This window comes from Lycorma delicatula, chromosome 3 (genome assembly GCF_047948215.1).
Source record: "Lycorma delicatula isolate Av1 chromosome 3, ASM4794821v1, whole genome shotgun sequence".
In the NCBI taxonomy this organism is placed as follows: Eukaryota; Metazoa; Arthropoda; class Insecta; order Hemiptera; family Fulgoridae; genus Lycorma; species Lycorma delicatula.
Window position 1 is genome coordinate 139,911,796 of NC_134457.1, and position 13,901 is coordinate 139,925,696.

Here is a 13,901-nt window from a genome sequence, read left to right on the forward strand (position 1 = left end):
TTGCACATAAAAGACCCTCTTTGCATTCTTTATTAATTAATATTATGAAACTATGTTTTTGTTAAAAGATGTAGGATAATAGAGACAGACAAAAATTGTCTGTCTGTTGAGAACTGAAATAGTTTTTTCCTTAAAATGGCCACTATATCAAATTGTTGGTAAAAAACCTTTTCAAAAATTTAATTACTGATGAACCATTCTAAATTATCTTAACAATAATATTTAATTGTATTCTTTTAATATAATTTTGGAATATTGAAATTCTACTTCCAAGAAAATAGATTAAAAATTTGTAAATTTTATGTATAATTTTCTGTAATTCTTACTGATGTTTTTTCAGGCAAATCTCATTTTTCAAAATAATATAGAAAAGATCATTGCTGAACAATTATGATGTTTTATCTCCTATATCTTTATAAATTAGTTCTGTTCTTGTCATGAGAGACAGTGGTAATATTTTCATAAAAACAGTAGTGCTTACCTGATGTTTTAGCATAATAAAAATTTAACACAACAGAAGATGGATCAGTGAACTTCAAAGACCATATTGTGGGTTCTAAATAAGGCATTTAAATAAATTTAGTTAATCTAAATTGATAATCTAAATAAATGAATAGTTAATCTAAATAAATAGCCCACTGGGCTGGTCTAGTGGTAAACTCATCATTGCAAATCAGCTGATTTCAAAATCAAGAGTTCTAAAGTTCAAATCCTGGTGAAGGCAGTTACTTTTATATGGATTTTGAATATTAGATCATGGAATGGTTATGGTACGAGTCTCAGGAATGATGGACCTGAAACTGTACAAGACTACACTTCATTTACATTCATTCATATCATCCTCTGAAGTAATAATAATACCTTTCGGTGGTAATTTTATTAAATTTATTTAATGTATCAGATTCATTTTAATCATTTTCATATACAATAATGGTATCATCAACATAAAATATGTATAAAATAATGTCATGTTGGGTTAAGATTTTTTTATAGAAGTATGTTCTAAAAATTGCAGGTATATTCCTGAAATAATTGCAGATGCAGGAAAATACCTGCAATTTTTAAAAGATACTTCTATAAAAAAAACAATTGTTTAAATTTGTTAGACATAAAAATGTACAATAATAATTTTTACATAAAAATATAAAATAAAATTAGAAATATTTCATAAACATCCTTCAAACGATACAATAATTAACTACAATTCATTATTTAAAATATGACAGTTTCTCTAAATAAAGAAATTGAAATTATTAAAAATATTGTCCATACAAATGGATATAATACTAATACAATAAATATATTATATATTATAATAAATAATAAAATTAATATGGTACACAATATAAAATTATTACCAGAAAAAGAATGAAAAAATACATGTAAAAAACGAATACACGCCATTTAGTCAAAAAAGACTAAAATTTTACAAAAAAATTAACCTAACACTGGCGTATACTACAAATAATAAATTAATTAAATATATTAATAATAATCATAATAAAACATTAATTAATAACAATTCTAAGTCTAATAATCAAGATGTATATAGTCTGAATTGTAAAGATTGTGATATGATTTATATTGGTATGACCGACTGTAAATTTTCCATAGCGCAAATGAACACATTGATAGCATTAAAAACAATAAACCTGAAATTTCTAATTTTGCTAAACACAACTTAGATAATGGTTATACATACAATCAAAATTATTTTATAAAAATTTTAGATATTTCCTATAATCATTTTAGTACACATAATTTAGACAAATTTCACATATATAGTAACCATAATTATTTAATTAATGAAAAAAAAAATTTAAAGAAGATAAATTTTTGAAATGCATCTTAAATACAAATATAAAGAGATAATAATCATGAACAACTAAAATATCATTTTTGATAACATGGTTTCCTTTAATACTATTTTATTCCATCAGAATTCATAATATAGTCTTCAGTATGCTTTTGGCATTCAAACAGTCATGACTGTATAATTATTTCAATTTTTTACTTATTATATTATTTTTATCTCCTGATGATAGTTTGAAATAAACTGAAAGATCTCGAGGAAACACATCTTTTTTGCTGGCAAGGTGGATATAAAATTTTTAATTATTTTTTTATTCTATTAAAAAAATTATCAGCGGGAACCATGTTTCTGAAATTTATTATAAATCTATGATGTTTTTCTATGTTTTAGTGTCCAGTTTATGACCAAGAAGATGATTTAAAGTATAAAGGTTACTGGGAAACTGTAACTACTAAAGGAGGCATGCTGCTTACTGTAAGTCCATACCTACAAAACTTTTAAGCATAATGTTTAAAATATATTAGCAATACTGTTGTTTTTATTTCTTTAGTTTTCATAATAGTCTTAAGTAAAATTTATAACTTTATCTTATTTATAGTGTTCTATAATAAAGTTAACAGAAATATTCTAATTTATTATCATTATTTAGGCAATTATTTTTCTACATTGCATTTTATATTTGATAAATGTACTTGTTATGTTTTTAAACATAATTGTATAGTGCAACAAATAAACTGAAAAACTTGTGAGTGGTTCAGTTAAATGGTTAATTGAGATGAAATTAGACTTAAATTGTAGGTTTATATAAACTAATTAAAATAAATTTATCTATTTGTTTAAATTTGATATTCATTCAAGTGATTGTTTAAAGCAGGAATGACAGTTATACAAGAATGATTTTAAGATTCACTGAGAGAGTTTTCTTTTGGCTTAAACTAGAAGGAATGCAAAGTTGGCGGGAGTTTATTTCTCCCTACGGATCGCAGAACCTGGACAGAGTCCCTTGCTGCTGGATGATTCTAATCGGGCGTGTTTTAAAAGGTTTATTTTAAGTGACGGGTCTAATTTTTCAAGTTTTGTCTTATTTAATATTTTGTATTTTTAAGGACGAATTTAATTGCATTCCAATCCGTAAACTAGAAGTGATTGGCAAAAATTCATGAGCAGTTTGAATGTATCAAAAAATTAATTTAAAATTAAAAATAAATTATTACAAATAAAAGTGATTAGAAAGAACAAAGGTTAGGACTGTGTTTGCGTGGTCAAAGATAGTACTCGTATGTAGGATATCAAAGAATTTATTTTTTCTGGCTGTAAAATTGCAAAGAATACATCAAAAGTAGACCAATGTAAGAAAAAAACACTAGGTCATCATTTAAATTGAAGAATTATAAACCTGATTGGGTCAGACATTTCAGGTGTGAGGGTGTGCTTGTTAATTATACATAGATTTAAGATATCTTACACATTTTCATAAGGTTATATTTATGAAATGCTTATATACATAAAAAATTGATTTCTTTAATTATATATTTTGAAGAGAATTTTTGTTTGCATTTTGGATCTGATATAAATAAAACTTGTGGTTTTTGTTCAAACATTATTCTGTTTGATATAATGCACCATGTTTTGTATATAAATTTTTCTTATCTTGTTTTGTTATGATTACTTTTTTTTTTAGAAGGTTCAAATCTTGAAATAGAGAGGCTAGGTGAGTTAAGGAAATTTTGTACAAATCTGTCTTATATATTGTATTTGTGATTACAGGGTATTTGTTTTGAAATGCAACCCAACTTAAAATAAAATAATATGCTACATTTAATGTAATTAGTTATAAATATTACAATTATTTGTGCAAAACAATATTGAGATCAAATCAAAAACAATTAGGTGCTGCCAACCTCTTCTGAAATTATTATATTAATCTTTCTAAAAAGTATTTTGTTTGAAATGAATTTTAAAACAAACACCTAGATACATAAAACAGATACATAAATACAAAAAAAAACTTTTCTTTTGTAGTTAATTATTTTCTCTTATTTAAATGATGTGGCTAGTATATTTTAATCATGTGATAATTTAAATGAAGACAGCAACCAACTCTTAAAAGTTGAAAGCATCTAAGAGAATACATGGCTTTAAGAGAATTCTGTGTTTTCATTGATAAATGAATCTTTTTTTTCATATTAACTATGATTTTTTGAGAAATATGGGAATGCGTTGGTTAATTTCAAAATTTTTTTATGGTGATCAATGGGAATTTATTCTATAAAGAAGTTCATGAAGCTGGATTTCAATTCTTTCTCTAGTGTTTGAAGTTCTCTTCAAAGGTAAAAAGTAAAATAATATATGTATATTTAAACACACATAGAATATTTCAGGTAGTTTCTGTATACTTTAAGCATATTCCTCTCATTGTTAAGTAATGAAAAAAGTTTAACATATATCTGGAAACACTCTATTTTCCAGTTAGCGTGGAAAACATTTTATTCAGATTATTGTTAAGGTCAATGATACACATATACACACACACACAGACACACATTATTGAGCAAAATTTGTGGTATAATATGCAATCGTTCATAAAAAATTGAAAAAGAAAAAAATGGCTTCAATAACTGTATATTCAATATTTTCTGATAAAAGTTTTGTAAAACTAAAAAAAAAAATTATGCAATGTTAAGTTTGGCGTAAATCTATTTTATTTAAGGTTTTATTTCTTATTTTAGTATGAAAAATGTTTAATTTAATTCTGAGAAAATTGATGTAATTAAGTCAATAAATTAAAAATAATATTTTTAAATTTCAGTTTTTATTGAAAACTAAACAACAAAATTTTGAAAATCTTGCTTTACAAATGAGTAAAAAAACTCTTTTGTTCTATACTGTGTTAAATTTTTATTTGTTTTTTATAGTGTTTTGTTAATGTTTACAACAATATTGGTAAACGTAGATACTGAAAAAAAATCTTATGTTACTGCCTGTTACTAATTTAAATTATATTTAACAAAAAGAAAATGAAAAGGAAAAAATAACGATACAAAGAAAAAAGTAAATACATAAAACAAAACGAGGTAAAATACATAAAGTAGCTATCATACTTTTAGCTTTTGTTTTCTTTCAAGGAAGGTAGTGTACTGAAACAGCTGTCATTTTTTTAATCATTTTATCAAAAAACATTTTTTGTTTTAATTTTCTCTTTGTTATGATGGATTTTCAAGTAAAGGCTTCATCCATTATTTCATATTTATTTTGTTCATCTATTCTGAAGAAAGTGCAAGTAGACCTCACCATTTAAGCGGACAGGTAATATGAACGGTCCAAACCGCTGATTGTGAAGAAGGCTGCACCATACATTGACTCTAAAACGGTGTTGAAAATTGCTTTCCACCATTTCATGATGATCTACTTTTGCCCATGTATGCTAATTATGTAAGTTGATGCCATCCCGAGTGAAATTTGCCTCATCAGTAAAAAAAATTTACTTGTAGAATTATTGATTTGCATTCTACTAACTGCAGAACTCCAAGCAAAACAGACTGTCTTCTGGGTTTAGATGTTGAACTGGCTGTTTATGATAAAGATAAAACTTGCTTTGTTTAAGTGTTTTCCAATCCATTGAATGCAAAACTGTGATCCACTTAGAAAGACATATACTGATGTCTAGACTGTGCTAAATTGCATCGATAATAACACTGGTCAACATAAAATTTGGAACTGAAAAGGGAGTAAGTTTTTTATATAGTATTTTACGCCTGCGTGTTTGCTTATTCACATTTGATTTATATTGTTATGCATACTGTAGACCTATATATGATACATAACAGTCGAATGATGTCATTTCATGTCGAGAAAGACATGCCATTGAGTCAAGTAATGAGTAATTCAACATGTTGAAATTTTCTTTAGTATAAGTTCAGCTCTTGGTATGACTTGTGTTATTTAGTTGTGGAAGTGCTTTTATCATACACATATTATAAAGATTATTTCATAAGTGATGCCATAAATTTAGTGAAAGATTTTTATGACAGAACAACTTTTGCTATTATTTTATTGAACTACAAGATTTATTAAAGTGTGAGTGCGCACACACGCACGCATGTGTAATTCGTGCTGTATTTTATTGCACTCCATGATGAAACAATTTTATAAAGTATTTTAAGTAAGTAAGTATTTCAGTTTACTTTCATACATTAAAATATTTTGAATTTTACAATGAATAAAAATTGGGCTTGTAAAAATTCTCCAAACATTTTCTGTTACATTTGCAGAGAATTCATCATGAAAAGTCAACAAAAACCAGTATCAAATCTGCTGAAAACTGCTTACAAACATTATTTTAACTGTCCCTTGGGAGAAGAAGACAAATCCTGGGTTCCACATTTACAATGCACCAAGTGCTATGTTAAACTAACCCAGTAGTTAAAAGGAAAAAAAAGAGCATTTGTCTTTTGGTGTATCTATGATTTGGCAAGAGCTTACTAACCGTTATGATGGCTGCTATTTTTGCTTAACAAATGTTACTACTGGTTTCAATGAAAACAATAAAAGTAGTATTGCATACCCAAATATTTGTTCAGCTATGAGACCAGTACTTTATGGTGTTGATTTACCAATTCCGTTTGCTTCAACTTCTTGTAAAGAAATTTCTGATTCTCCAGAGGGCTCAACCGATGAATCCTTAACTTCAGTAGATATTAATTACATTCCAAAAGAATCAAATACTGAACCTCACCTCATCACACAAGCAGAACCGACCGACCTAATTCATGACTGGTATCTGTCAAAACAACATGCAGAACTCCTAGGTTCATGTTTTAAAGAATGAAATTTATTAAACAAGGATACTAAAATTTCAGTATATAGAAATCGAAACAAAATGTACTGAAATACTTTAGAAGAGATGGTATAATTTGTTCCTGCTATAATGTTAAGGGGCTAATGTCTGAACTGGACATTGAATGTGTTATTCATGATTGGTGTTTATTTGTAGACTCATCAAAAAGAAGCTTAAAGGCAGTGTTGTTGCATAACTTGAATAAGTTTTTTTCTATATCGGTAGTGCATGCTGTAGGAATAAAAGAAACATATGAATATGTCAAAAATTTTAAAAGCTAGGTGTGATGAACACTTATGGTGAATCATTGCTGACCTGAAAGTGATGGGCTTCTTCTTAGCCTCCAGAGTGGCTTTACAAGGTACAGGGTCCGGTATATAAACCTGACGATTTTTGAAGGATAATAATTAAACTCTGTTTCGTACTATTAAAACATTTAATATGTCAAATTAAAGATCAATTTTTGCAATTTATAGTGAATTACTTACATAGATTTTTTTTTATTTGAATATTATGTGGTCCAAATGTTTGCTCGTTCAATCATCACTTGTAGAACTGCTTCAATTTCTCGTTGAATGGCTTCCTTGAGTTCTGCAATTTACTGTGGTCGACTACTGAAGACTTTATGTTTGAGATACCCCCACAGAAAAAAATCACAAACAGCCAGATCAGGTGAACATGCTGGTCAAGGAATGTCGCCAAATCGGGAAATCACAAACGTCCAGGAAAGGTTTCTCGCAGAACATCCATTGCAATTCTCGCCGTATGGGCGGTGGCACCATCCTGTTGAAACCAAATTTCATGTCCTTGAAAGTCATTCAGTTTTGGTCACAGAAATTCATTCAACATGTTTACATATCGATGAGATGTTACTGTTACTCTGCGATTTAACTCCTCAAAAAAATATGGGCCAATTATGCCCAACTTTAACTTTTAACGTTGAAAGCGCACACCACACTGTAACATATTGACTGTGAAGTGGTTTTTCAAGAATTTGCCGTGGATTATGCAGAGCCCAATAACGGTAATTTTGTTAATTCACAAATCCTGACAGATGAAAGTGTGCCTCATCACTTAAAAGAATAATGGCATCCTGGTGGACATTTTTGAGGATGACCTCGCAAGCTGCTTTGCGAGACGCCCAATCATTTGCATTAAGTTGCTGCACTAACATCATCTTATATGGATGGAATTTCCGGTCGGCATGAAGAATTCGTCATACACTTCGATCAGAAATAGCTAGCGCAGCAGCATGCCTCGCTGCTGAATGTCGTGGAGACCACATAACAGCTAACCTTATAGGATTAATGTTTTCAGGCGTTTTCATCCTGTTGGTTTCATTTTTAAAGCAGACGATGTGCTCCTAAAATTCTTCACCCACAACAATATCGTATTCCTACTAGGAACAGACATGTGTTGATTTAAATTGAAATGTCTGCGAAATAAACACTGTGTTACAATAACAGAGTCATTATTTTTTTTAAAAATAGGCTTCAATCACAAACGCTTGTTTTTCATCAGTCCACGACATACTGGCTACTGAAATAGCATGAATAGACCTGTCGATGTACAACACTCCCGCCTTCTCATTGACAGTGGTGCCAACATAACAATTACTACAAAATCGGCAGATTTATATGCTGGACCCTGTATATATGTTTCTTGTGTTTGTGGGATATTTTGGCTACAGATAAACACTACGCAGTTAAAGACTGGTCAAAAAGAAATCGGTTTACCCCAGGAAAGGAAAATATTGTCAATGTTCCCCTTGTCAAAGCAGATCATATTATTTTACCACCTCTTCACAAAACTAGGCATGATGAAGAATTTTTTAAAAGCATTAGATAAAGATAGAGATTGGTTTTAAATATTCAGCTGAGGTTTTTTTTTCAATTAAATGAAGCCAGATTAAAAGAAGGAATGGAATATTTTGTTATTTGTGGGCTACAAATAACAAAAATTAATTCGTGAAAATATATTTGACAGCAAACTGAATCCTAAAGAACTAGCAGCACGGAAGTCATTCAAAGATATCATTACTGGTTTTCTTGGAGACAAAAAAGCTGAAAACCATGATCAGCTTATAAATAAACTCTTAGTGAACTACAAAAATTTAGGCTGCAGAATGTCATTGAAAATTCATTTTTTACATTCTCATTTGGACTTTTTCCCTTTAAAATTGGGTGACATCAGTGACAAACAAGAATAAAGGTTCCACAAAGATATATTGCAGATGGAACAGCGTTATCAAGGCAGATGGGATGAATGTATGAGTGACTACTGCTGGATGATAAAAAGAGAAGACCTCACTGAACACAAAAGGAAAACAAGAAAAAAGAAATTAAAATAAGCAAATTTCTGCAAAATAAAGGAAGGAATTTTAGTTGTAATTATTATTTTATTTTTGTATTCTATTTAAGAAATTGCTCAATATCTTAACGGGTCATAACTAAAATTCTGAAGGTGATGAAAATCTCATTTAATTTTAAGATTCAGCATAAAAAGTATATTCTAATTCACCTACTGTTATCTCAGTTCCAAATTATTTATTTTTTTTGATGACCTGTGTAATTTCATCAATAACAGTGTCATGATGGACAGATTGTTCATAGTGGTATGAATACTTCACTATGTAGTGAACCTGTTTCTCGAAGATTGCATAAAGTCTCGCTAATTGTTTCAGGATCAGGAATCCTGAGATTTGGAAAACTTTTTCATATTCTACTACAGCAGCTGTAGCATTACCATTTTACACACCCAAAATGAATACCATATCAGCGCATTCCTCTGCTCTAAATAAGTATGACATTACTTCAACGGCAAACCGATCACGAACAAACTAAAATTCAAAGAAAGCTGTCGCTAATGACACACAGTACCCTACATACTTAATGTACCTTACAGAATGATTTAAACACCCATACAGTTTTGTGCATTGTTGATTAGCTGTTGTTACTTTATTGCCAACTTTGAAATAATAATTTTTCAAATAATTTATTATAATTCCATCATTAATAAATAAAATTATTATATAGTTTATTTTTATTTATCTATTTATGTTTTGTAATTTCCATTTTTATTTTTTTAACAGTAAATTTTGATATCCCCAAAAACAAATTTGGATTTATTTACATAAATAATTACTTTTCTGACAAATGTAGTAATTTACTGTTTCTAAATAAAATTTGACATTGTTTATATGAACTTTTTCCAGTACTTAAGTAGAATAGGTTATGAAAGTCCCACGACTTTTTTGATACATTCAGTATACAAGGGTTGTCTGAAAAGTTTTGAATCTAACATAGAAAGATGTATTTTTTCTGTCAAATATAGTTTTATTTTTTTAATAAAGTCTCCTTTCAAGTCGATACACTTTTTACAGCAATGTTCTAACCTCTTTAACCCTTCCAAATAGTAGCTGGCATCTTTCTCCGCAAAGTAGGTGTTTATGTATGCGATAACCTCCTCGTCCAATGAAAATCTCTTTCCTCCAAGCAAAACTTTAAGGTTAGGAAACAATGGAACCATTTTCACCTTTTTCAGAGCAGCTTCACCCTTTGCACTCTACTGTTTTGACTGTTGTTTCATCTTGGAGTGTAGTGGTGGATCCACATTTCATCTACAGTTATGAATCAATTCAAAAAATCTGACTAGTTTTGCTTAAACTGTTCCAGCAGGGCCTTGAAAATGTTCATTTGAATGTTTTTTGGTCCCAAGTGAGCAAATCCTACACCCATCATGCGGGTAGCTTACACATATCCAATTCTTCAGTTAAAATATGACAAACATGTTCTTTCGATATGCTCATAACCTCTGCTATCTCTCTAAACTTAATTCGTTGGTCGTCCAGTACCATTTGGTGAACTTTTTCGATGATATTGCTGATGGTTGCAGTTTTTGGTCGTCCCAAACGTTCATCAACCACACTGGTATGATCACGTTTAAGTTTAGTTGCCCATCCTTTCTTGGTGGCAAATGATGGGACAGAGTCCCTGTAAACAGCGTTCAACTTGGTTTTAATTTGCATAGTCGTATTGCCTTTCAAATGCATGTATTTAATCACAGCATTTTATTTTTTCATTTTCACAAAAATACTGACAATTATGTACCTTAAACGCTTACTCAACCGATTATCAAACGGCAATTGAACGTCCAAAATGGCTGAAATTTTAGTGAGTGCCTTTCAACGCATGTGCGAATACATTCCTTAACTTTTATTGATGAGTGCTGTCATCTTCATGTTGAGGCTCAAAACTTTTCAGACAACCCTCAATCATATATATTTATTTATTTTTTTTTAATTTAAGTGATACAGAAAATTACATTACATTATATATCACCATGATGATGGAATAATGATATTTAATTCCCACTGTACTACCATTCCCTTTGGTGTAAAGAGTAATAGCAACTTAAGTCACATATGTCATCTAAAGATTGATGTGCTTGGCATGCTGATATGCTGCAGTATATTCTGTTCAATGATAAAGTAGCAAGAAACTGCTTCACTTTTTACTTTCCCTAATAAGCCTAACATTTCTGATATCTGTTATTCTTAAGAATGGCTGTATAATTTTCAGGACTGACTTGTAAGTCACAAATCAAGTTACTTACAACCATTCAGTTACAGCACTCAACATACACGATCACGATGGCTATTGGATATTCTGAGATTGATAGGGAATAATTTTATTTAGGAAGGAAATAGAAATATGTTTCTTTTCCTTCCAGCTCAACAGTTGGGATTTTTTGGTCCTGTTTTATATAACTGTAACTATCACAATAAATTTGTGATATGAAATCTTGAATTTATGGTGGTGTGATCTAACTGCAAACAAAAACACCATGTCTATCTGACTGTCAGACTAACACAAACTACATCAGAGAAACTGCAGCACCAAGTATTGTTTAACTTAATGATCTATGGGAACTATTTATTAAATGTGATTTCACTTGTTCTCATTTGATTGATGTTTTATCCGTATACTTTCAGAGGAGAGATTCGAAGTGGTGCATTAGCACCACTTTTAGTTTACAATCGTAGAACTTATCTACTATAATTCTTGGTAATTGTCCTGCTCAAACAAACAAATTGAATCTTATTTTAAATTTGTATTAATGTAAATTTAATAGGAAAACCTTATAAGATGTAACAGCAACTTTAAAATATTGTTTTTTTTTTGTGATTAACAGAGAGAAGCATTCCCCCAGAGGTTGTTTGTTATTTTTGTTGTTCATGCAGATGATAAAGATTGTACTGGACATCTAAGCGGTGCTGATCTGATTAGAAATAAAACTATATCATTCTCTGTTACTCGTAATATAACATATCAAGATTATCTTTTTGCTGTAGTAGCTGTTGTTTCTGTATTTTCATTTACATACTTAACAGCTCTTTTTCTTCTTATTTACTGCTCAAGGTAAGTTTAATATTAATAAAGAATTCAGTTATAAAACTAATAAATTAAATTGAAACCCATTCTACTCCAGTCGACTATGTTTTATCATTTAGACTGAAAATTCTGTGGTTTTTAACAATTTCCTTTTTTTTTGTTGTGAAAATTTGCAGCAAGATTCCTTGCTATAAAGTGGAATGATGTACATGCAATAGTTTTTCATGAAATTTCTGTTTCAATTTTATAGCCATTCCCGCAGTTAGCCCTTGCTCATTGATTGATGAGAAGAACCTGGCAGGTGTCCTTTGTACATAGCACTTCACAGTTAATAATTTATTTCACATTCACTAGAAATACATAAAATTTAGTTTGACAGAAAAATTGTGAGGCGTAAATTGCAAATATGTTTGAACTAAGGTACCACCTGTAATACATAATATTTTATCAGGGTACTACCATCATTTTAGACTTACAGTATTAACTTTATTGAGTACTTACGAGGTGTGTGAGAAAAGTAATGAGGCTGACTTTTTACTTACCAAAGTTTTTATTTTTTTCAATGTTTTCCAGAGTTCCAAAATGATATCCTTTTAAGACATGTTTCAATTTCGGAAAAAGGAAAAAGTCACAAGGAATCAAATCAGGTGAATAGGAGGGGGGGTTGAGGAACCGTAGGAATGCGTTTTGAGTGCAAAAATTCCCTGTGTGACACCGGGGCATTGTCATGATGCAGCATCATGACAATAATCTTGACATCTGCAATGTCTGGTCTCACGCAAATCATTGCTTTCCTTTCAAGGACATCTTTGTAAAACACTTTGTTGACAGTTTATCCTGGAGGAACAAATTCTTTATGCACGATACCCCTACTGTCAAAAAAGCAAATCAGCATGGTTTTGATCTTTGATTTGCTCATTTGATATTTTTTCGGTCGAGGAGATGATGGAGTGTGCCACTCTTCGCTTTGCCGCTTTGTTTCAGGATCATACTCAAATATCCAGGATTCATCACCTGTGATCACACGATTGAAGAATTCTTGGTCATTGTCAATCCTCTGAAGAAGATCAACGCACACATTTCTTCGATTGTCCTTCTGTTCCGTCGTGAGGTTTTTCAGCACCAATTTCGCATATCCAAATCGTCTGTCAAAATTTGATGTACAGTGAAAGTGTTTAAATTTAACTGTTCAGTCATTATCCTTATTGTTAAACGACGGTCTGATCTCACAAGAACCCTCACACACTTGACTTTTTCGTCAGATTTTGAAGTTGAAGGTCTCCCTGAGCGAAGTTGATCTTCAACGTGTTCTCGGCCTTCCAGAAATGATTTGCGCCAGCAGAAAACTTGTGCTCTTGGTAAGCAATGTTCCCCGTAGGCCTGTTTCAACTTTTCAAAGGTCACACTTGTGGATTCCCCAAGTTTAACACAAAACTTGATTGCACAACTTTGCTCTAAATTCTGATGCTCCATTTTCATAACACAACAAAAACACAACTTCCCTGATGGCGCTGTCAAAAATAATGTGTTGGCCAAACGGAGTTGAAACTCGTACTGAGCATATGGAAGGGATGAACAAACCAGTTTAGCACATACCGATAGATGCAGCGTTGCCAGATCGCTCGCAGTGTTACCAATCTCATTACTTTTCTCACACACCTTGTATTGTACATATTATAGTTAAAAAGTATTAATAGTAGAAAACAGAGAAGTAGTGGAAAAACTTCCTCAACAGCCATCAGTCACCGATTTCAGGTATCTATAGAAATATGCTTACAATAATTTTAACTCTTATTGTAATTGATTGAACTTTCAAATTTGCTTAGATTATTATAAAAGATTTGAAGGCTGTAGCCAG

The 13,901-nt window shown here is 30.5% G+C and overlaps 1 protein-coding gene across 1 annotated transcript in view; it reads left to right on the forward strand.

Moving 5' to 3' along the window:
- LOC142322052 (SID1 transmembrane family member 2-like) overlaps positions 1-13,901 on the forward strand; it is a 97,807-nt gene that overhangs the window by 34,456 nt on the left and 49,450 nt on the right. The window contains exons 5-6 of the mRNA XM_075360673.1: positions 2,204-2,287; positions 11,844-12,070. Of these exons, the coding sequence (XP_075216788.1) occupies positions 2,204-2,287; positions 11,844-12,070 (311 nt within the window). The remainder of the gene's footprint in view (positions 1-2,203; positions 2,288-11,843; positions 12,071-13,901) is intronic.